Source organism: Lepisma saccharinum, chromosome 30 (genome assembly GCF_977018435.1).
Source record: "Lepisma saccharinum chromosome 30, izLepSacc3.1, whole genome shotgun sequence".
Lineage (NCBI taxonomy): Eukaryota > Metazoa > Arthropoda > Insecta > Zygentoma > Lepismatidae > Lepisma > Lepisma saccharinum.
The window spans coordinates 16,535,356-16,559,920 of NC_139258.1; the positions used below are offsets into that span (position 1 = coordinate 16,535,356).

Here is a 24,565-nt window from a genome sequence, read left to right on the forward strand (position 1 = left end):
TGGTAAACGAGAGATGACATCAAGTAGAGAACGTGGCGATTGAGAAATATATACAGTACGTAGAAGCACAACCACAGTGTAGAATTTCTTGGAATTCTGTAGTTTCATGTGAAAACAAAGAATGTAACAAGAAAAATAATCAGGATGAATCCAGAGGTTCACTATGGTATTCAACGAATCATTATTTTACTATTTCGGTTATATGAAAGAGGGAATCAAGAGAAAATTAATACACCAAAAATCTTAATCAAGTACTCATAAGCTTGGAAATCGTTATTACGAGCGACAGCTATAGCAACCTGGAGATATACGTATGTTAACAGCACCAAACCTGACTTACCTCACCTATTCACATGTGCATCTAATAGCAGAAATAAACGTGTGAATAGGTTAGGCAGGTTAGTATGAGTACTATTAGTGTAGCTTGCACAAAGGGCACTAAATATACATATGATGTGATAATAGTCACTGTAACAGGATATCTTCTAGTTGCTATAGCTGTCGCTAGCCACTTGCAGTAGCGGCGATTTTGTACCAAAACTTTGGGTGCAAGGGCAATTTACTTTTTCTTGGTAGACAAGGCTTAGCATTAAGAGGTCATAGTGAGGGTGGGAGGGGTGGGGGGCAACTGCCCTCACAAATCTTGGATTTTCAATCCCTTGGTTGATATGTGTGAAGGAAAGACTTGAGGAGAAAATATAAAAGGGAGAATGGAGTCGTGGAAAGAATTTGTGTCACCCATCCCTCCATTTAACTGTTTTTGCAGAGTCCATATTCGCTAATTTTACACTATATTTGCCTTTACGTCCTCTGAAAACTACCTTACACTCCTCCACGAAGATTGAATATTCTGGGAAAAACCTCTGTCATATCTACTTGTTGTCAGTGGCGGCAATTGGGTACCTAAACGGCAGGGAGGGGCAAGGACGGTTTTATTTCCCTTGGCAGATAAGATTTAGCATTAAGAGGTCATAGTGAGGGTAGGGTGGGGGGTAAAAACAGATTACAACAACAGATCAAATTTTTCACATCAGACAGACACTTGAGAAAAAGTGGGAATGTAACAAAAATGTCCATCAGCTATTCATTGATTTTGAAAAAAGCGTATGATTCAGTCAAAAGAGATAAATTACATAATATGTTAGTCAAGTTTGGAATACCTAAGAAGCTTGTTAATACAAGCTTGTATGATAAAAGTATGCACCAGTGAAACAGAAAGTAAAATTCGTGTGGATATTAATATGTCTGACAAATTTACAATTCATAATGGGTTAAAACAAGGAGATGCATTTTCTCCATTGCTATTTAATTTTGCCGTAGAATACGCTGTTAGGAAGGTAAAATAAACTAACGAAGGGCTAAAATTAAACGGTGTGACTCAGCTGTTAGCGTATGCACATTATGTAAATACAAATAAGAATAATGCTAAAATATTTTTCAAAGCAGCTAAAGAGATAGGTTTGGAAGTTAGCAAAGAGAAAACTAAATATATGCTTACAGGCCGAAACCAAGTGTTAGGTAATAATCAAAATCTAATTATTGATAACAACTTGTTTGAATCCGTTTCCAAATTCAAGTACTCAGGAGTAATACTAACAAATGAAAATGATATTAAAGAGGAAATAAAAAGCAGGCCTAATTCAGGAAATGAATGTTACTTCTCTCTTCATAAACTTTTGTCTTCTCGTTTAATATCTAAGAAACTAAAAGTTAAAATACACAAAACCGTAATTTTGCCTGTAGTATTATATGGGTGTGAAACTTGGTCCCTTACATTGAAAGAGGAACATAAATTGAGAGTATTTGAAAATAAGATCCTTAGGAAAAATATTTGGACCTAAAAGGGATGAGGGAGAAGGTTACATAATTTAGAACTATGTACATAATTTGTATTCATGTCCAGATATTATTAGAATGATTAAATCAAGAAGACTTAGGTGGGCAGGCCATGTGGCACGAATGGGAGAGGAAAGAGGAGTTTACAGGACTCTTGTTGGGAAACCTGATGGTAAGAGACCTATAGGAAGGCCAAGACGAAGATGGAGGGATAATGTTGAGATGGACCTAAAGGAAATTGGTAGGAATGGAAAATAATATATAGATCTTACTCAGGATAGGGACAGATGGAAGGCCTGTGTTGCTGCAGCCATGAACCTTCGGGTTTAAGAAGGCTAGTCAGTTAGTTAGTTAGATAAGGTTTAGCATAGTGCGGGGCAAGAGTGGCAAAAAAAGTGGGGACAACCGCCCTACCCCCACGCACAGCTTAATCGCCGCCACTGCTCCATGTCTTTACTACTAACAATTGTTTGAGTTTTGTTGTTAAGTCCACTTTATGCATTGAAAGGTTATTCGGGACTGAACCTACAGTTTAAAGTGGGATCCGAACCACTATGTGCCTTCACCACGTGTGGAACCCGGGTCCCCTTGAATGCAAGGCAATGACGTTACCACTACATCATAGGGGAGGCCCTGTACTATGTGGAAATGAGGTTGACACACGAGTGCCTTCTAAAAAGGCCATCCATTACACCCATGATCATAAAGGAGGTGGAGTTCATGCGTATGAATTCGTCAGAATATTCAACCAACAATTAGCATTGAATTATCCTCTGAAAGCCTTTCATTTGACTCTTAGAACAATCACTTTGTGTAAATTTGTGAGCAGTGTCTAATCTATGGCAAATTCCCGAACGCAAAAACAGTATTCGACGAAGACAACTTGTAAAAATTCCACCGCTGTGTGGTGGCAGTCTTGCCAGATCGTGGATTTGTCAGTTCACCAGAGCTTGCAAAAGTTACTGACGAACGTCATCTCGGCACGCGATTTGCCTCGATTTATTAATGAAGACCCAGACTGCAAGGACAACACATTGGATCCTCCACGAAGACAACAGTGTATCCACCTAGTTGGTAAACACTTCACGACAAGGAAAACCACTCGAATATTCAAGGAGGCGAAGGCATCACGGACAGAGAGTGAGTGATCCACTCGGGGGTTCCAATATGTCCAGTCACCTGGGGTTGGGATTCTCGGTCGATGACGAAAGCAACTCGTCTCGCCCCTGCAACACATTCATTTGTGCATCGGGTTAGTTACTCCGGTGACGTAACAGTGACCTCTACTCCTCAGGTGCCTTGAACTCGTTCTGGAAAGATGCGGCTCATCTTCACCGGGAGAAATTGCGACATGACCTACACAAAAAAACAGGACAGTGTTGCCAACTCTCATTTTTTCAAGAGGAACTAACTCCTATTCATGTACATGTTAATTTCTAATTCAAATTAATAAAAATACATAAATTACAACCAAACAAGCTATATATTTGTTTCTCTAGTAAATTAAGGCTTGAATTTCTCTCAAATGTTTTATACTTGTACTATTGTTCTGAATGAAGGATTCTTTTAAGAATTTATGTTGTAGTTTTTAGGATAGGGTCACGAAACTATTACGAATATCTATTCAACGGCGAAATCAATGTGCAAGGGAATCTTTTAAATTCTCTGTGAGAAAAAATCGAGCGGATCCATTTCTTGGAATTTAGAATTTTCGAGTTGGTGTTTTGATTGAGATGGTGCTTTTTTAAGTCTACTTTATGCACAGAAAGGCTAATTAGGACTGAAGTTGAAAGTGGGATCCGAACCACCATGTGCCTCCACCGGGTATCGAACCCGGAACCCCTTGATTACAAGGCGACGATGCTACCTACCACTGCGCCATCGGGAAGGCCCGAAGTAGTGTATAATTCGAGATAAATGCTTCATTTCATTTCTCGCTAGTTTCAAGGCAATCTGAAGAAAAGTTGAAATAATTCTAAGGATTCTTATTCTTAAAATATGAAATATTTTCAGTTATAGGAAACAATGTACTAAACCATGGAAAATGAAAGAAGTCCTCATTATTATTATTATTATATCATTATTAAATAATTAATTTGATATTTTCATGACATTCTTCAAATAGTAAAAGTTATTTGATTATATGTGTTGTGTATATGGCAGAAAGTATACTATTTATGATAGGGTATATTCTGAGTGGAACAAATGAACGCGTGTTAAAGTTACAATCTCAAGATTCGACTATGGAAGGGGTTACTGGAAATTTCATCTGGGGTAACTGAATCCACGATCTCACAAATGCAAGTGCAACCAACCTGCTACAGTTTCCCTGAAAGCAGACAAAGGGGGAGGGGGAATCTACAGATCCATTTTTTTAAGATAAGAACGATTTCGTAATACATAGCTCGCGCGCACACTCTCTCTGAACGAACGCACATTCTACGCACGCACAAACTCGCTCTTCCTTCCATACGATCTTCATTAATGCGTACGTGCGTGGTCCGTTAAAGCCTTACGCAATTACGAACGCTTAATCTCATCCATTTCGAATGTTAAACAATTCCGACAACCGTGTTCTCTTTTTGGCACCACAAGCTGTTCTTACGCGCTTTATGGAATAATCTCGTCATACCTTCGTACGGGACAAATTTGACTTTCCCATTACGCCATCAATGTTACCATAAATTATTGTATGTTAGCAATTATCAGCAATTTGTCACTTAAGTTCATCAATATTTCCAGCATATATTTATTATTGCTATTTAAAGAGTAATTATGTGTTTACTTAAGGTAGGTTATCAGTAAAAGAAGTAGCCAAACATGAACTACAATTTAGATTTTTCAAAATGTCTTCTCACGAAGTTTTGCTAGACAATTTAGATAAGTAATAAAAAAAACTGACTCGTGAGATATGAAATGCAAAGATTATCATTATTATTTCATTTTATGGTATTGTGGCTTTTATCTTGTGGTATTGGGCTAAAACTGTCAGATCAAGGTTCTTCTTATGTACTTGTAACTTAAGGGGAGTTCAGCATCCTTCGAAGGTAGATAAGAAGATGAACCGAATTTTTAAAAGATTTGTGTAAAATGTATCTCCAAGGGATGCAATTATATCTACAGGGAGAAACAATTATACGCTAAGCCCTCAAATGTACATTTATGTGCAAATGAAACTTCTCCGAAGTGCACTACTAGCTTGAAGTATATTAATTCTCATGCAGAATTAATGTATTTATGCTCAAATTCACCTTTTAGGGCTTGTTGACTGCAAATCATACCGTGAAACTTAGTAACTTTTGTTACACTCACTTCCTTGGAATGTTAGTACATCTATGTATACGTCATATGGGATGCAATAATACGTTTTATGTTATTGAGATAGAACGATGAGGACTACAAAGAAGTTGTCAACTCAAAGCTATAATATTTACTTTTGTACACTCGTGTTCAGATATATTGGCACATGCTTCAACGGCCTAACCTTATAAAATGTGCTACTTTATGTGAACAGAAGTATGCATGTCTTTTGTATTTGTCTCTATGCTTATTACACTTCTGGCTTTTTAAAAAGGGCGCATATTTTCTATTTCTAAAAATCTAGACAAACACGATACAAATTCACGAAGTGCATTACTTCCCTTGAATTTACAAAGCTTTTCTACCGGTGATTAGAGTTACAAAAAATGTATAGAGAAACCCACCTAAATAAATCAATATAAAATATATATATATATATATATATATATATATATATATATATATATATATATATATATATATATATATTTCTTTCTGTCTCTTGTCATTCTTTATTAAATTCGTTAGAATGTTAGATAGCCTTTCCATGAAGTGTCCGCTTTGGGAAAGAACCTGTCTTCAGAAAACATCTCTGGCTGTTTCCACAGCATCTGTTGCAGGTGCGAATTCTCCCACAGCTCACCGAAACTGGGCTGCTGTTATCGTATTCGTCCTGGGAAACACAACACTCGGCACTGTTCCCAAAGATTTTTTAGCTTTTTTTCCCTTTCGGCGGAGTTGGTTAGTACGACAGCACAATCTGGCGGCGAGTGATCGAGTTAAGTTACATCCCCATTCGTCGTGTGAGATATTCTCATAGGCGCAAGGCAGGTGCATACGGTTGAGGCAACTGAAGACAGTGAACGCTCATTGGCTGACGAGATGATCTCACTTTGAGGTGAATGCAACACAAACTAAATATATTATGATGATGCAAAGTAGTCAGATAGCATTGAAACATAGATTAATGGAAATAGGCACTCATGTTCCGAATGGGCTTGGTCAAAGCAAACTATTATAGGTGGCAGCACGCTTTTGATGGTCAATTGTTCTCCTATTTAAATACGTGGGGACTTTGATGCTGAACGTGCTGCTATTACATTAAATTGCAAGTTTAATTTCATCTTAACCTCAGAAATTATGTCGGAACATGGTAGATAGATAATCAGTGCTGCGAAACTAAGAATTTTAATAAAACGATCGTCAACAACAGAAAAGATATCGGAACTCAAAAAAGCCATAAAATTTGCACAGCACTTGTTTACGTCATTTGCAATTTTCACAATTTAAGTGCTTTATTCTTGTGAATCTGGTAAATAATAATATATAATAATTCCACGCTACTGTACTTTTATTTTTATAGTTGTTATTAATAACTGACTCCTTTTTTTACGTGATATCGTACTTTTCCTCATGGATAGTAAATATGGTTCTCTATTTCATACGTACACATTTATCGAGAAGAATAGTTATTACCAAAAAATATATATTTTCTGTTTTATGTCTCGCAACCTCTAGAGCTTTCTTATTTACAGGAATTATAATTTTAAAATTGTTGTAACCCAAAACAAAAAGGACGAAAATACAAGGAAAAATGTCTGTTTAATACAAAGAAAACATATTATAATCTTAGGTTATCGGATAGGGCATAATGTATAATAATAAATATCATGGGCTTACTCACTAATACATTTTTTTTGTAATTTCGGTAGTTTCTCCGATTCGTACTCCCGCCGTTGAATTACACACATTCTCGCAAGTCGCAACAAGAGGAAACATAAAAGCATAGTGTAAAAATCTATTTTTTTTTTATTATAGACCCATGGCAGCTAGAGACGACTAAAATTACGTCAAGTTTAGTGCTCTTTATGCATAAACATACTATATTTAGCCCGTCTGCGCTACCTGCTGTTGCGCTTTAATATATTAATTTTTAGGCTAAGGAAAATGTAATTCTCGGGAACTTATTACTTGCTACATAATCTTAAAGATTTGCTAAATATTTTTGTTATCGATTTACACGAGAAATTCTTACCTTCGTTGAAAATAACGTTTGAATAGCCATCCTATAGTGCTCCAATGTAAAGCTTAGGGCAACCAAATGACGAACGAAATTCTTTTCTAGCGGAAAAGGTTTTCAGTGAACAGCGCCATTATTGTGCACCATTCTCCCATGGCTTTGAGACTGATGTGTTCAAACTCTCCACACAGCGGCGCTAGTAACTGTCGTACTTAAGCTTTCAAATGGAAGTGACATATTGTAGAATCTAACACGTACAGTGGGATCCACTGGTATTACCGTGCAAATTGTCCATCACCATGTACGTGCACTTTACTTGACCCAATAAGAGCTTCAAGAATTAAAAGAAAACTCAAAACAAACTGTTGACAACTTTTGTACCAGCATACTCGTACATAAAAGTCCATCGCTTAAAAACGCATACGGTGTAAGAGAATAATTAATGAAAATAGTCGTGGACAATTTGCAGGGTAATACTAGTGGATCCCACTGTACATGAAGGAGTGATGTCCAGGGAGGAAGTGTGTGGAGCGCACTGCGCATCAAGGTCCTGCAACATAACAACTTCAAACAAACTGTTCTGAAAAGAATTTAACAAATACAATGCCAATAGTAAAAAATCCTTTGCGTACCTCTACCATGTCACAAGACTGCCATAATTATCTTAACGTACAATTGGTTTCCGATTTATGGAATAATTTCGAATTATTGCACACAATTTTTGAAAAAAATAATCGAATTAAGTAACCGGTGTTGTGCCTATTTCACATGAATAAAAATGGTTGAATAGTTAAAAGTTTTAGGAAGAATCCTCCTTAACCGATAAGACAATCAATCTGTAACAGTAAAATAGCGGTCAACGAACAAGCACTCTATAAAATAAAACTCTTTATCCAAGCATGTAATTACTTACTTTAAAATGAAAAACTTTCGACGATCTACTGTTACCATTCACTCACAAAATTATTTTATAATCACTTATACTTTCTTGTTAAAACATTCTTTGATACTGACAACGATTGATCGTCGAATAGAATAGGATTTTAATGATATTCGTGGATAAAACTCAATAATAAAAATTATAAAATGTATATTTCACGAATATTGGAAGACAAACGATTCTATAATTCATCGCTTTAACATAATAAAATTTGTTCATGCGAGAAGTCCTATTCGACGAATTTTATCAAATTAGTCACAAACTAATTTCCAATATCTCCTCATAGTGTCATTAAACTTGCTTATATTTTTTGTTTATGGAGTGTTAATTGAATTGGACCTTTCCTTTTACTCTGATCTTCCCGAATAACCAGGGGCGCCTCCCTGGGGCTTCTGAAAGTATCAAATTACCACTGCGAAACGCCCAAGAAGGAAAAAGTATAGCTTTCTCTTTCCACGAAGATGGAAAAATGATCTAACATACCCCAAAGCACAGCTTTCGTACCCGCCCAGCCATCCCGTATATGCGTAAGCCAGCGTAATCAACAATCCTTTCCAAATCTCTTCAAAGCCCTTCATTACAACACTCTCCCGCACAAAATTAGAGACTCCCGAATATCAAGTTTTCGCGGCCAACCTGTCAGAATCACCGCCAGTCATTCCACGCGCCCATATTTCACGCAACACGTTTTGCAGCGTCGAAGTTAGGGTTCGAAGCATGCAGCTGAATTCTTCACAAGCCTTCAGCACGAGCATCTGAAATCGTATGCCAACTTCTTTTCTTCCAGCTAGTTTCTTGCAATCATCATTTGTTACTCTCATGTTGCATCTTGTCATGTGTTGCTCGTGTACTGACACGCCCTTGCACGAATACTTAAAGCTTGCTTTAAACTTAATGGATCAAAGCACGCAATGTTGCGCTGGTTAAAGTTGCAATACGCACAGATGAATCCATGTTTGTTCTGGAATTTTCGTATGATGTGTTATAAATTTCCAGAAAACATGAGTTCTGAAGTTCTGTTGATTTACATTTAAGACTTTCCCTAGACAAATCAATGTAAGTTAACTCAGATCTCTAAATTAACTAAATCAAACTGTCAAAATTAAGTTGTTATTCTTTAGAAATTCGAAGTCCACCATGTGACGTCATCAAACCGTGATGTTAAATAGTCTGGACAGACCCAATTGCACCTTGCATCCAGATCTAAAACATTATGACGTCTCCTCACACTGTTGTCAGGCACTTTTATTGCAATGATTTTCCGTTCAGACTACACCTGGCAACAAAGGATCATTTCAGTTTATGCTGTCGAATATTATCTGCGGTTTCAATACGAATAAGAAATCTGACAAAAATATACCCTGTGAAACGCCGAGCTAATTGAGATCCAAAAATAACATTTTGTGGCATTATTGGTGTGTGCGACAAATGCCAGCTTAGTAAAACAAAACGAATCATGATCAGTCTGACTTTTGCTCGAAACACGTGATCAGCCTGTCTCTGGAGCTACCAATGCCACACAGTTAACATTTGTTAAGCTTCAAGATATTTCAAATATGATCTGCAGGCGATATTTCTTTCCGGAAAATTTCTAATCATTGAGCATGTTCCTTTTACTCTATGCGACGGAAGTGATACTAGTTTAAAACGAACAACTATTGTCTTCATTTCCTATTTTATTTCCTTCATCAGATTCGTGAGTTTCCATCCAGTTCAAAGTAGGTTATGTTTCAGGGTATAGTGGTATCCATGAGTATTACCGTGCAAATTGTCCATCACCATGTTCGTGCACTTTATTTGACCCAATAAGAGCTTCAAGAATTAAAAGAAACTCAAAACAAGCTGTTTACAACTTCTGCACCAGCATACATAAAATCCATCGCTTAACAACACATAGAATGTAAGAGAAAATTTAATGAAAATAGTCATGGACAATTTGCCGAGCAATACTAGTAGATCCCACTGTACTACAATCATTATGTGTAAAGTATCTATGATGGTATATTTTGACTTTTAATGTCTGTTTCGATTATTAGTGCCTATAAATGCCTAAAATGTTTTTAAAGGGAAGAAAATAATGTTCCAACTGCTAAAAATGTGTTTTTGTGCCGCTTTTGTTTACGTTTCACAAAGATTCAGATAGCATAGGAAGTTGCCCCTCTCCCCTCTTGACGACTAAAACTAACAATTAAAATTCAATAAACATAAGAGTAAATAGGGATCTCCTCTTGACGTCACACCGTTCCTTTACACAAAACAAGACTTCCTATTCAATGAAGATCAATTTCACGAATAACGCAAAGTGCTGAAACTCTACCTCGTTGTATGCTACCAGTTTTTCGAGCATAGGTTTCTGCACACCCACTTTGAACAGACCGCTCTAGAAAAATTTGGTAACAATCGAATTCGTGTGTTATCCGCCTAAGAAAATCTGTATTAATTTAATTCCACTTTTTACGCATTGTCAGAAGATGCATAAAATAAGGCCTGTGCAAAAATTTTCATTACATCATCAATTGTCACGAATACTGAAGAAAGAAAATAACGAAAAAACAAAGTATAAGTCCCCTTTTAAGCTACGGCTCTGCCTTCAAACATTCTTCTTCCAAATTGAATAATATCTTACTTATCGCCACTGAGCGATCTTGCATTGCCAACGTGACGTCATCGTAATTGCACACCCTTCATGCAACCACCGTGGGATTCGAAGGGCCGAGTTGCAATGCAAAACATCAATATGCCCAAACCATTCTCGTCGAATAATAGGTTACACAATTGCTTTCCCATACCAAAAGGAAGACCAGAAAACAATTTTGTAGAACGTGAAGAAATGCACGTGTACTTACCAAGCAGTTGTGGCCTTTCACTTTATCTTGCTTGCTGCGCACAGACTATCTCCCAAAGGGCATTCTTTCAGCAGAAACACCCAATTTCTCATTTCCATGTCACGTCTTCACTACATGGACTTCCGGCATGTTTTCTTTACATTACAGTCAGTTGCGGCGATTGGGTACCAAAACTGGAAGGGGGCAAGGACAGTTTGCTTTCCCTTGGTAGATAAGGTTTAGCATAGTGCGGGGGCAACTGCCCTTCACGCCCTCTAATCGCCGACACTGGTTAGTGTGCATGCAGTATTTGCTAAAGCGCGTAAATTCTTTATCATCAGCGAGAAACTTGAATGAAAAAATTACAAATTTTAAATATTACGGATAAAACGCGATTTTTCATGTTGTTTTCGTGCTGTTTATCACCAGCGAAGTACAATAGTAATTAAAATTCAGGACATTTTCTTGGAAGAAAAAAGTATCAAACCAAATGTACACCTTCTTGAAAACAACAGTTGCTCCTTCAGCGTACATACATTTCAATCTTTATCTTGATTTTGAGTATCTTAAGGTGAATTTACTCAGAAGGGTATCATACTTGTTGACAAGTGCGTATTCATTAATTCATTAACTACTAGATTACAAATGATTTACTAGACTAACACAAGTTTAGCTGATTGGTTAGTTCCAGGAAAAGAGAGAGTGCACAATACAAACAACTCTATTCTTCTATTTAGAAATTGAAATCCTCTCTAACCACCCTAAATGTATAATTGTCTCAATTAGTTGCTTTGTATATTTTAATAACTTTCAGTATTTTTCTTGGGAACTGGGACAGCTAAAATTCCCGGAGAATCATTTCGGGATTGTGCGACACAGAGATCTGTTCTGAAACTGCCCGGAAATATAACATCCCTATAGAACAGTTATATTAAAGCTTTGTTGTTATTATTATTTTTTTGTATTAGCGTGATAAACATTGAATAATTATTTCATTTTGTGATGCATTAAGGCTCTTGTTAAAGAATCTTTGCTCGATATTCAATTTCTATTGTGATTTTTTAATTAAGTTAATATTTGACTGAATTATTCTCATCTTTCTGAAAACATATGCCTTTATATTGACTTTATACTAATATCCTTTTGTATTTTCACAGCGGATATGGAGGCCAACACACGTGTATAACCTACGACGCCGTCAATCAAGCGTATTTGCAAGCGAGAAAGCGAATAAGTAAGTATAATTAAATAACATAATGTGCACCTTTTGTTTAAAAAAAACAATCAAGCATTAAAATCTCATTCAGAATTTATTATAATTTTTGAGATGTAGCATCAGTATATGTGTTTTACTTACATTGTAAACGTGATAATCACACCATGTGAAGACATATGAGGGAATAAGGGGTTCACAGCGCAAGTGGCGTAACTCAATTCAACACAGTTTTGAGAAAAAGGCACATTTATATAACTTAGTACTGGTTAGCTGTTGGAGCACAAATATAGTCGTGCCTCTATGAGTATAAATTTGAAACTTAGGAGATACTTCTAGCACTGAAATTTTGATATTTCACAGTTCTAAATCATCACAGTTTCATATAAATCCATTTTCATGTCTTCTAAACCCGTGATATCTCTACATACCCGTGTAAATATATCGCGATACTAAGCACATTATTATTACAATAATAACATATCAGTAGCAACACTAGTAGTACTACAATTGTAATTCAGTTCAAGACTGAGATAAAAAGTTACTACACGTAAGATCATGTTGGTGATGAACCTGGCTAGACGTTAATTCAACTTGATATAAGCCTAACCATATGATGAGTAGAACAATCAAGCACAGGGTGCTACGTTGTTAAGACAATTAGCAGAAACCGGTTTCTTGAAAGAAAAGCATCGCTACCTTAATGTCCCGAGTAAATATGAAATGTCCACGCGCGGGCCACCTGAACAAATTGCCTTCCGTCTGGAAACAATGTTAACTGTGACCACAAACAATCAAAAGCAGATATGGACAAATCGCAACAACGTTATGCAATAGAGCTGAACAATTGTGAGAGCTCGGAGATCGGTGTTCCTTTCCGCGTTCCACGACACTCTCTCGACAATCTACAGTGTGCTGACGTTATTCTTTTGTTTGGGTTCTTCTTTCGTTTTGATCAGGGAACAACGTTGAGATTTTTAACGCTTGGTCATTGTTTTTCGTACGTCGTGATCCACACTCCAGGGAAACTTTTTATCTTCCTTCCGTGTAACTCTGGGAACTTTTTCTGTTTTCCGGTAGAGGCGCTCGTCTAGCTTTATGGATTTTCAATTGTTTTCACAAGCATTTGACTTGTGTGGAGAAAGCATTGCATCACTAAAAGAATGCTTCACTCGCACACCACGAAACTACTTCGTCATGGAATAATTTCGTAACACGAATTTCTATGCGGTGTAAGGAAAATCTGTGCGCTTAGAAAGAAACCAGACATTTTGTGTGCAAGCTAAAAATAGTCGAAGCTGAAATTACAGAACGGTTTTCTTCTTCGAACGTTCTCGCAGAACTATTGACATTGGTCCTTTGCTGTTGCTTGTTAAATGTATTCAGTACAAAAATAACCTGGCCTCTCCGATGGCGTAGTGGTAACATCGTCGCTTTGTAATCAAGCAGTCCTGCGATCGATATCCGGTGGAGGCACATTGCACAGTGGCACTGATACAACTTTAAACTTTAGATTCAGTCCCGATCAGCTTATACGTGCAAAACGTTATAACATTCAACAGCAAAGGACAGTAGATTGTCAATCGGTATTTAATGCATTTTTTACTTACATCTTACGTGCTTTTATGGAATGAAATCGTTCTGAAGCTGGTACAGAGTTGGTCAACTGCTTTGTTTGTCTGTTTTAAGTTCTTCAACCACACATTGCGTGGAAGAAAGTGAATGCAAATTGCAATCAACAGCTTATCTGGTAATATTTACATAATACAGTGGGATACATAAGTATTACTAAAGCAATTTGTCCATCACCATGTTTAATCACCACTCATCCTCATTATTGTGATTGATTACCATGGCAGATGTACAAAATTTTAAAATGGCAGAGAGATCGTTAGTTTTAGGTAGGAATGGCATCAAATAACCTAATTCAAATAGCAAAGTGCCAAAACAAAACTGATGGTCTAAATGAATCATGCTAAATGCTTCTTTTACAGGCAGGTCTAACAATTAACGCCTAACGACTAAAAACTGCCTCTTTCTCTCTTTACAGATGTGGCGCAACCGAAATCCGACTGGAGGCCGGAAGATGTCGCGTCGGTCGGCGAACTCCTTTTAGACGTCTCCATAAATTTAGCCAAAACGTGAGCACAGTAGAATTTAGAAAAACATCAAAATTAAAGCCTTTTTAAATTTTTAAGTCTGTTGACAGTGAAGCCATTTCTTGAGTTCAGCTGTACAGTATTTTCTGACGTTTAATGTTACCTACATCACCTTATTATAACTGTCGACACTTCCTACATAAGCAGGCGTCGTTACGCAACGAATGTATAACGGCTTAGGCATATTTGGCAGGAAAGTGTGATAAAATAAAACAGCTATTTTTGGAAAAACAAGAACACCAAAAAAACTAGATTCTTTAAGATTGTCTATTGCCTGTAGACCACCTCTCAACCTTAATTTATGTCTTCAAAATGCTTTCAAATAATACAATAATTTTATCAATTGTTCATGTCTTTATACAATGTTTAGTAAAGCAGTGGGAGGGTTTTGGACTCGTTAAACCCGCCCCTTATACGGTCATGGCTATGTACAGTGGGATCGATGAGTATTAACGTGCAAATTGTCCATGACTATTTTCATTAATTTTTCTCTTGCATCCTATGCGTTTTTAAGCGATGGATTTTATGTATGCTGGTTCAAAAGTTGTCTGCAGCTTGTTTTGAGTTTTCTTTTCATTCTTGAAGCCCTTATTGGGTCAAATGAAGTGCACGAACATGGATTGGTTTGATTTGGTTTGAGTTGATGTTTTAAGTCCACTTTGTGCACAGTAAGGCTAATCGGGACTGGACCTACAGTTTAAAATGGGATCCGAACCACTTGTGCCTCCACCGGGTATCGAACCCGGGACCCCTTGATTACAAGGCAATGACGCTACCACTGCGCTATGGGGAAGGCCCTCACGAACATGGCGATGGACAATTTGCACGGTAATAATCATAGATCCCACTGTACATGAACAAGAATGGTGAACGTGAAGTTAAAAGTCAGTGTGGAAAAAAAACACATCCCAGAGTTCACAATTCGTGCCTCATAATAAAATCGCATGACAGCCTTCAATCTTTTGGTTGCGATTCATTTGCATTCATTGCACACTGCACTTTGTTCATTTAGGCAAGGGAAAAGCCTGCGAACTATCTCACCGGATTAGCATTAGGCACAACATGGTGCCAATTACGCATTTCCCCATCCTGACTACAAACTGATGGATCGACTGAAGATGTTCAACGAGGCATTACACCGTTCCCATCTGTTCGAATTACTCACGTGAATGTAAAGAGTTTCATAACGTACGTCGATTTATAAGCAATTGTGGCGTTCTCTTTTACTGGGGTTTAGCTGTCTGGCATTTTACTTTTCCGCGGCGCAGGAAGTCAAGTGGACAATCTAGATCACGCCGCTTTCTTCTGTGCACTCACCTGATGGAACGCAAGCAACAGAACCAGTTTGAAACTTCATCCTTCGGAAACGGATATAATAGAGCACACATGTACCATTGCAAACTGCTGGATTACCAATCACGGTAATATAATATTGTACGCGGGTTCAGTTTTATATAAATCATCAATTTAATACGTGCCAGGAACGTACAGCTTATACAACTCCAGATTTGACAAAGAAATTAACAAAACAACTGAACATCTACTTGCAAATACGTTAAAACATTCTAGATGTTCCACAGCAACGATCTGCAAATCTTTAAACCCAGAGTCAGAATTCTGAGTAAGCAATCAACATCAGAATAATAACTGGTTCATAAAACTAATGCTCTTCGAAATGTAAGGAAGGGTGTTAATTTACATTAGATGAGTGTAACTCCTATGGAATACCTTTAATACTTTAAAGCGCTTAATGAACACACGACTAAGCTAGAACTGGTATTGATGGCATTATTGTAGTGACGTTTCAAGTCGGCTCGTTGTGCCATTAATTATCCTGTTCTATTGTGTATTGTTCTTCCGCTCCTCCTACTCAATTCCTGTCCTGGTCACATTCTTTTAGTCTAGAACATCTTATTCTTGGTCTTCTCATTAGTCTCTTTGTTACATGCTCTTCTGTATTTCCTTAAAAGCTGTAATATAATAGTTTGGAAATCTTATACAAATTTCAAGGAAATACGTAGACTAAATTAGCATAAATGAACAATGTTTCTTATTAACACGCACTGTGACAAAATAGTTACAATATCTTAACGTCTCGAACTCTCATTAATGCACTAACAAGACATTTATATACAATTGCAATGGAAAGATGTAGGTACCAAAGATCAGTAACCTACCTACCAAGCATCATGGTTTGCAAACTAGTGGACCGCAAGCAGCGACTTCGCGGCAAAAAAAGAAGCGAAGCAACAACACTCTCTCGTGAGTTGGTCTGCAGTTCATAAATGTAGGTCTAGGTCAAAACAAGAGGAACCTTGAAACAGACTTAGTACGTATCGAATAAACCCATCATAATTGAGATCCGTGTTTTTCTGGCCTACTTTTAAAGCATGAGCACGGTTACATAAAACGTTATTACTTATTTTAATTAATGTTGGTTCAAATAAGTTGTCCCCCGCGGATGATACAGCAAGAAATTTGGAATGGTGCCAATTATGTATGTTGCCATTGCATATTTGTTTGAAAACAACAAATAATATTTCTTGTCGAAAAAATAATTGATACCGAACCTTTTACTTACAGAAAGGAAACAAAGGAGATAACCGATTTCCAGGGCGAAGAATGAAATCCCAAAAGTTAAAATCGATGTGTGTTAGATCAGGTGGACGAGATGGCCATCCATTTGGTCCACCTCGACCTATCCATCGACCTGGAAATCAGTTATTGAGGATATTCCGAAGATTGTTGAGTTAGTGAGGTGGCGCGCCATCTTGTTGGAAGTGGATGCGGCCAAAACACATAGCGAGCTCGCTCTTGACCTGTGAATGTAGCAAATGTTAATGGAACTTCCGCTGGTGCTTGCGGTAATATTCCATAACGCTAATCAAACTTGATGTATTTCCTTACAAAATTATACCAGAACCAGTTCCGTAACGTTTCCAAATCCATTTTTATGCGCTTAAAAAGTTTTTGAACCACCCTTTATTAAAACAAAATGTATAAAAAGTGCATGGTTTACAGGCGGTAAACGCGGTGACATAGAGAATACAACACTCATTTACACGATCTTTGGCCATAAACGGATATTATGAAGAAAATTTCAAGCATTATAATTTCATCTGTTCAGCCTGCGATATACTTATTATTGTGGGTTATTACTGTAGATTCTCTCCACAATTTATATCGGATATTGCTTTAGTAATCGAGATAAAACACGGTGTCGGAGCTTAAATTTGCTTCAAGAATTCAGCAAGGTGGAATTTATATAGATGGAACCGTTCTAGATAATAAACAAACACGATTATAGGCGACTTTTATGCAAGTAATTTACCGCGTATGTCTTATCTTGCATCGAAATATCCTTGGTGAGCAGTAAATGGAAAAAAAGACAAGTCATTTTGTGAAACTACATCACACGAACATTCCCAAACACGAAAACGTGCCCAAGGTAGATAATTCCACCTTGATCGGAACGGTAATTTGCAACATCTTGATTTTCGTATTGTGGTAATAGAGAGTTGCTCATATCGTAATATCGTAATACATTAAAAAAAAGATAAAGAAAACGTTGATACGATGCCAAATGTTAGACACGCGACGTTAAATATGTAATCGAGGCACGGAAAACTCAAGTAACACGATTTCAATTCGTCTCTGTGCAGGTTTGGAATTTTAATAAACTCTTCTCATGTCAATCGGCAGCCAGAATTTTTATTTTGTCAGCGTTCGTGTGTAATCAATTTTTGCATGTAATTTCGAGAGCCAAAGCAGTATATATACCTAATCTTGTATTATGTTGCAATTATTCATCACGTGCATCCATTCAAGAGGTGTAAGAGATGACCCTTTGCGAAGACATCCAAATGTAGTACACCCTGAACTGCCAGGTCCGTAGCGAGGGGAGAAGAAAAACTCTGGTTATTCGATCATTGTTTCCATTTTCAAGTGACGAAGTGACCTTAGATGCTTCCTTTGGGGGTTCACCACGTGAAAATAGATGTCGCCATTGAACTTGGTACATGACGTCACGAAAAGAGCTCTACCACAAATCCTTTTCTATGAAGTTGATACGAAGTTACAGACTTATCCTGTATATGGATAAATATTTTACCCTGACAACTTGTTCCAAAATGTTTTTCTCTGTGATGCCTTTCCAAAAAAAATTAATTAATGGCTCTGCCTCGCCGCTGCTATTGTTAGTTTTTGAAATAGTAATAGCACTCTTTAAATATATTTTTCATACACTAAGAAATAACTGAAAAATTCTTAAATATGCTATTTTTCTTTTTTAAATAAATTCAAACTACGAATCTTTAAAAGTATGGATGGCGTATATATACGCTTTATGTTTGTTTCAACTATATTCGATTTACTGTGGCGTATATAGTCACACAGACGTTTGGTGAGATAGTTCTAGCTGTAGTAGAAACAAAAAAATAGTAGGAAGAGAGGAAAAAGACGAAAAAGAAGAAGACGAAACTAATTTTCCTCTTCTTCTTCTTTCTTTTCGTCTTCTTCTTTTCGTTTTTTCCTCTCTTGCTATTTTTTGTTTATACTACAGCTAGAACTATCTCACCAAACGTCTGTGAGACTATATACGCCACAGTAAATCGAATATAGTTGAAACAAACATAAAGCGTATATATAAGCCTTCCGCACTACAGCAGCACAATGCTGAGGGCATATACTGATTTTCACGAAGAAACCTTTGTTCAACAAATTCCACGCTTAAGGTGTTGTACAATTTATATTATTCTTTACTCAGTTCTTCTCTGTCCCTTCATTTCAAAATTTGTAGGATGTAAAAATCACAAACCATGGTATAAGAATAAAATATCAAAGGACGCATGTAAAATGACGGTGCTTGGTAGCGCGTGGTTGGAGGTGGCTTGAAACCCCAATCCTGCATATGGCGTCAAAATATCTGCACCATTTTGCAGTCTAGCGAGGTTCTGGCGTCTGGACTCACAGCAAGCATAATTCTCTATGGGGTCCTCTCGTGTCTCTATATGTTCGTGATTGTCCCTTCATTTTCAGCCAAATGGGCGAAGTAGCTATAATAAATCGGATCAATCAACCAAGCAACCATTCAAAGTTGCATGTGAGTTTTCGACTGCCGAGAAGTATGTAAGTTTAAAGTCCACTTCATGCTCAGATAGTCTAATTGGGGTCAAACTTATAGTTTAAAGTACAGAGTGTCCCCATGAAACCTCCCCAATTTAAAATTACAATTATGAGGAAAAAAATATAATTTATTTCACCTATAACAGAGCTTTCGCCCCAATTACAATAGGCTTATATATATATATATATATATATATATATATATATATATATATATATATATATATATATATATATATATATATATAAAACAATTAAAAAATTACAATTACAACAATACAAAACAAAACAAAAGAAGGAGAGCAAAACTACAATAATCGTCTCATAAAGAACACCAGCACATATTCTAGAGAACATAAATCCAAAAATGATATTCACTGGGCAGAACAAGATACATATCTATATACAGACTGAGACATTTATAACTACACATATGAATACTCTACACAGAGCCTTGCGGTTTGCACCATCATGTAAAGCAGCTCAAAAAGTTTTTTCTTTTATTTAGTGCACTTCTACGTGGACTCCTTTCATAATCCCCAAAATGTCTAGCCGATACTCGATCTCAAACCATATGGGGAGATCACCAAGGTCACGTATAGGTGAAATGGAGAAGTGTCTTTCACATAACCCCACATGAAAGAAATCCAAAAGGGTTACATCCGGAGATCGCGGGCTTCTCTCGAAGGCCTGCCTGATCACCTACCATTTCATCAGATGTGCATCCTAGTGGCTACGAAGTTGTCATGCCAAGCCTTAAATGTCTGTACGTCTCGTTGCAAATTACTCAGTACCTAAAGAAAAAATTGAGTTGCTTTACATGACGCAAACAGCAAAGCTCTATGTTGAATAGTTTCCTCCGAATTGAAATCATGGAGGTTTCATGTGAACAGAGCAAACCAATGTGCAATGTGCCTACACCGGAATCGAACCAGAAACTTAGGAACATGACATAACAGTGTGTGAAAGTTTCCCTCTTGTTGAAATACTTGGGGTAAGTATATTATTTCCAACTCTCAACACCGGATAGTAGTATATATCTATTCGTTCCTTCATGCTTCTCTACATTTGTGTCAATGTGTCGACAGAGAGACACTCAGCGAAGGGCGAAAACCATTCATTAATCCCATCACGCTAGCTGCATGTGAGTGCGTGTGTGTAACGTAAGCACTCCCTCTCACCTGCAACATTTCATTCCTCTTATTTTTACTGTCTCTACAGTAACAGGTTTTGTCGTTCATTGCTTTCACCGAACATAGCAGGCACCTACGTAAGCTTTTAAGATCGAGTACAACGTGACACATATCGGCAGGATATAACGACCTATGGCAGTACGTACGTGCAATTAAGAACAAGACAAACGACATTTCTAAGAGTACACATATCTGCACTCTTTCTGCTCCATCATTCGATCGATGTCTTAACATCGTCGCTAGAAATTGTGCCGTTCGATTCTCGCTTTGACAACGTTAATTTATTAACAATCCAACCAAACATGTTATTGGTACGATTTTGCATTTATTTCTGACTGAATTCATCATAATTTTAACGGTACTTCACATTTACAAGTGGATGCATTGTATTCATTCAACTATTCTCCAAAGTAAATATCAAATTCATTAAATATGACAGTGTTAAGAAATATCTGTATAGTTCTGTTCGGTATCTTTTTTTGGTTTATTTTTAATCTCGTATCATTCTGCTCCAAGGTCAACTGTCTAACGAACCTCTTATTTCCTATAAGAGATATCGAGTACTATCATGTCATTAATATTTCAATTTCTGTTTATTATGCAAAATCTCCGCTTTCAGAGACTCTGAACACAACTTTCTTCCAAAAAATCTATGTCATTTTATTTCTACTTTGATTTCCATATCCACACATTTAATTTGTTATTTTTGACACGATAGTGCACAGATGTCCAGTACCCTCCGCTAGTCAAATTTAAGCCGCAACTTATGTCCCTAAAATAGGTGCACAGAGTAATATTCTCTTAAGATTCCTCTAGTGTATTTTAGCCGCAGTTTGAGTTTTGTATCAATACAGCAAATTGGTGGAAACTGAAAATTACCAAATTTGAAACTATCATCTCCACTTGACAAGTAAATACGAAGCTTCAACCATGAACACGTCCTTCCCGTTCTGACACCAACTTTCGTGTTGTCAAGCACAGGCAGGACCAAGATAACTTGGGTTAATAACTTATATATTATTATTGTTCATGTACAGTGGGATCCATGAGTATTACCGTGCAATATATCCATCACCATGTTCGTGAACTTTATTTGACCCAATAAGAGTTTCAAGAATTAAAAGAAAACTCAAAACAAGCTGTTGACAACTTCTGCACCATCATACATAAACTAAACATCCCTCGCTTAAAACACACAGAATGTAATAGAAAATTTAATAAAAATAGTCATGGACAATTTGCACTGTAATACTCATGGATCCCACTGCACATAGAAGATAATTGATATCTACAATTCAGGATATTTATAATTTGACTATTAAGTAGCTTCGATATTGTAATGCATTTGCTTAGTTTATTTCTTTCTGCGTGTACACGCTCACAAAACATTTTATTTAAAAGTTTCAATCCTTCTTAAATGTGCTTCTTATCACCAGGTATGGCTTGAGCTACGAGGAAGTCGAGAAAGGCCTTCCACTCATCGATACATCGAAGACACTCGTGAGAGAGGTTTGTCCGCCATTCCTCGCCAACGTAGAGTGCAGACCAGGAAAATATAGACGATACGATGGTCTCTGCACTAATTTACAGCATCCAACGTGGGGAGCGATGAACACGCCATTTACAAGGTAGGTGGACATTATGAGAACTACACAGTATTTTCTTTAAGTGGCTGCTTCCAGAACCACTCAACATAACAGGGTTGAGTTTCTTGGTAGCAAAAAAAAATACTGAATGCAGCATGTTTAGAACTGATAATAATTGACAATCACATTGTCTTACATGAGTTCAACACTGCGCCTCAGACTTGGATGAAAGGCTACGAATGTAAACAGATTAACATACATCCATAATTACGAAAATCATCATATACTGTATTTATCGCTACACAAACGTTGATTACTTTCATCAGAATCAATTTTTGTGCATTATACCTTTAATCTTATACTGTCGCCATCTTTCAACTAAAATACGAATACGTTGACCTCAAGCATCAAGGATTAAGGTTGACGAAGAAAGGTAGCATTCCAACATCCAAGTAGCAATTAGTGGTTTTGCTGCGAGAACTTGTTCCAACGTTGAGCTTTTCTGAAGGCGCCCAAGTCGTCAGGACAAAATGCCTTATTTTGAAAGTAAATTAGTCTCATTCCGTCCATGCTGTTTTTGGATTTTTATCTGAGGGCTACATTACACCAGCATACAGTCAGTACTTATAGCTACTGGTAGAGATATTAGGAACGAAACAAATTCTATACGATTTTCAGAATGAGTCTTTGAGAACCTTCCATCATTCTAATCAGTCAATAAAACTAGTTTACCTGAGGGTTCAATCCTGAATTGATGTTGAAGAATATAGTTTCGCAATGTGGCAAGAGAATGACATAAAAATTTCGTGATAAGTTTTAAACATCAAACAAGTTACTTTCAATGTACTCCCGGTCGGGCTTGGTTGTTTGTGAAAGTCCATTCATCAATTTCATCATTTCATCACTCATCCCCATCTTCGCAAATTAGCCAAGATGCACAAAACGCGAAGTGAAATAAACTAAATCAATCAATCTGAGCCCCTTTGAAATTTAGGTGATAAACATAGGCAAGTATTTTTCTTTCCTTGATATTTGTTCTCGAATGCAATGTTTCTCTTTAACATCGAGCGAAAACAGTGAAGCATGACGTTAAATAATGCAGTGGAATAACTCAAGGACAATTCTGAAGCCTTGTGCAAGCATTAAGATTGCAAGTGAAGTATTCTACACTCCTTTGCAGCAAAGGTCATTTATCTTTCCCCATCGGACGGAAAACTTCTTCGTTGTGCACAGAGAACGTAAACAGTCGAAACCAGTTATAGAGTTGAGTAGATCTTACTCAGACTTGTTTTATTTTTAAACATGCACATGTACGTCGAATTGAAATTTATTGGTACGTTATTCGAACAGCTTTTTCCCTACAATACATATTGTTTTTACAATGTTTTTTTACTAATTGCCCCCTTTTTTCTTCAAGCCCTTATTACAACTCTTACCAAGTTGGAATAAATATTAGAAGATTACTATCAACTAAAGTTTTTTCTGCTTTTAAGTAGAAGCAAATAGGCGAGAAACACGTCCCAGTAATCGACACTTACGTAATAAATGAATATTGAAACACGTCGAACAAGAATTGTAGTATTGAAAGGCAAAATAAAAAAATACAACCATTTAGCCAGCAGCAAATGTCTGAAAAGGAAACCTGATCTGTGCAAGTACGACCTACAATTGATGAATCGGCCATGAATATGAATAAAGCAAAAAATACTAAACCGGAAGCAACTCTCTCTCTCTCTCTCTCTCTCTCCCTTGTTCGGGATTAATTATTTCGTAGACAATGCACAGGATGATATACATCTCTTTTCGAAACTCAAGCATGACAGCTAGTTATAGTAATGATTCGAAGTTAGTTAACAGAACTACAAAATCATGGTTGGACAGTTACAGCAATATCTTTTCGCCAGACAGTAGTGACACCTACAGGCATGGAATGAATCATTCAGTACGAATTACGTGGGGTAACTTGCCTCATTATTCTACTTTTTTTTAATGTACGAACTTTCGTGAATTGATGTGTGTGATTAGTCATATATACTCCAATATATGTAGTACTATATATGAAATAGATGTATGTTGCGTACAACAGTGCAGGAAACAAAATAATCTGTTCTTTACTGTGTTTATCGCTGCATTATGTCCCACTTGGTATTCAGATTTTTAAATATCGTTCTTATACTCTTCTAAGCTTATCACGAAAATTAGTAACAGTGATTAATTGATGAGATGTAGAAACAAAGACAAGAAATGTTCATGCCTTACCCAGGATTTGAATGTAGACCCCTGGATTCGTACCACGGTATACTAAATAGTTCACTTCGGTTGTTACCATGGAATGATTGTTTCCCAATGAAACGAAAGCTAACGTTCAT

At 36.9% G+C, this 24,565-nt stretch overlaps 1 protein-coding gene across 3 annotated transcripts in view; it reads left to right on the forward strand.

Moving 5' to 3' along the window:
- The window catches only part of cysu (peroxidase homolog), a 187,692-nt gene that overhangs the window by 89,246 nt on the left and 73,881 nt on the right, over positions 1–24,565 (forward strand). For all 3 annotated transcript variants that reach the window (XM_083115657.1, XM_083115658.1, XM_083115659.1), the window contains exons 3-5: positions 12,079–12,155; positions 14,185–14,275; positions 22,047–22,238. In XM_083115657.1, the coding sequence (XP_082971783.1) occupies positions 12,079–12,155; positions 14,185–14,275; positions 22,047–22,238 (360 nt within the window). The remainder of the gene's footprint in view (positions 1–12,078; positions 12,156–14,184; positions 14,276–22,046; positions 22,239–24,565) is intronic.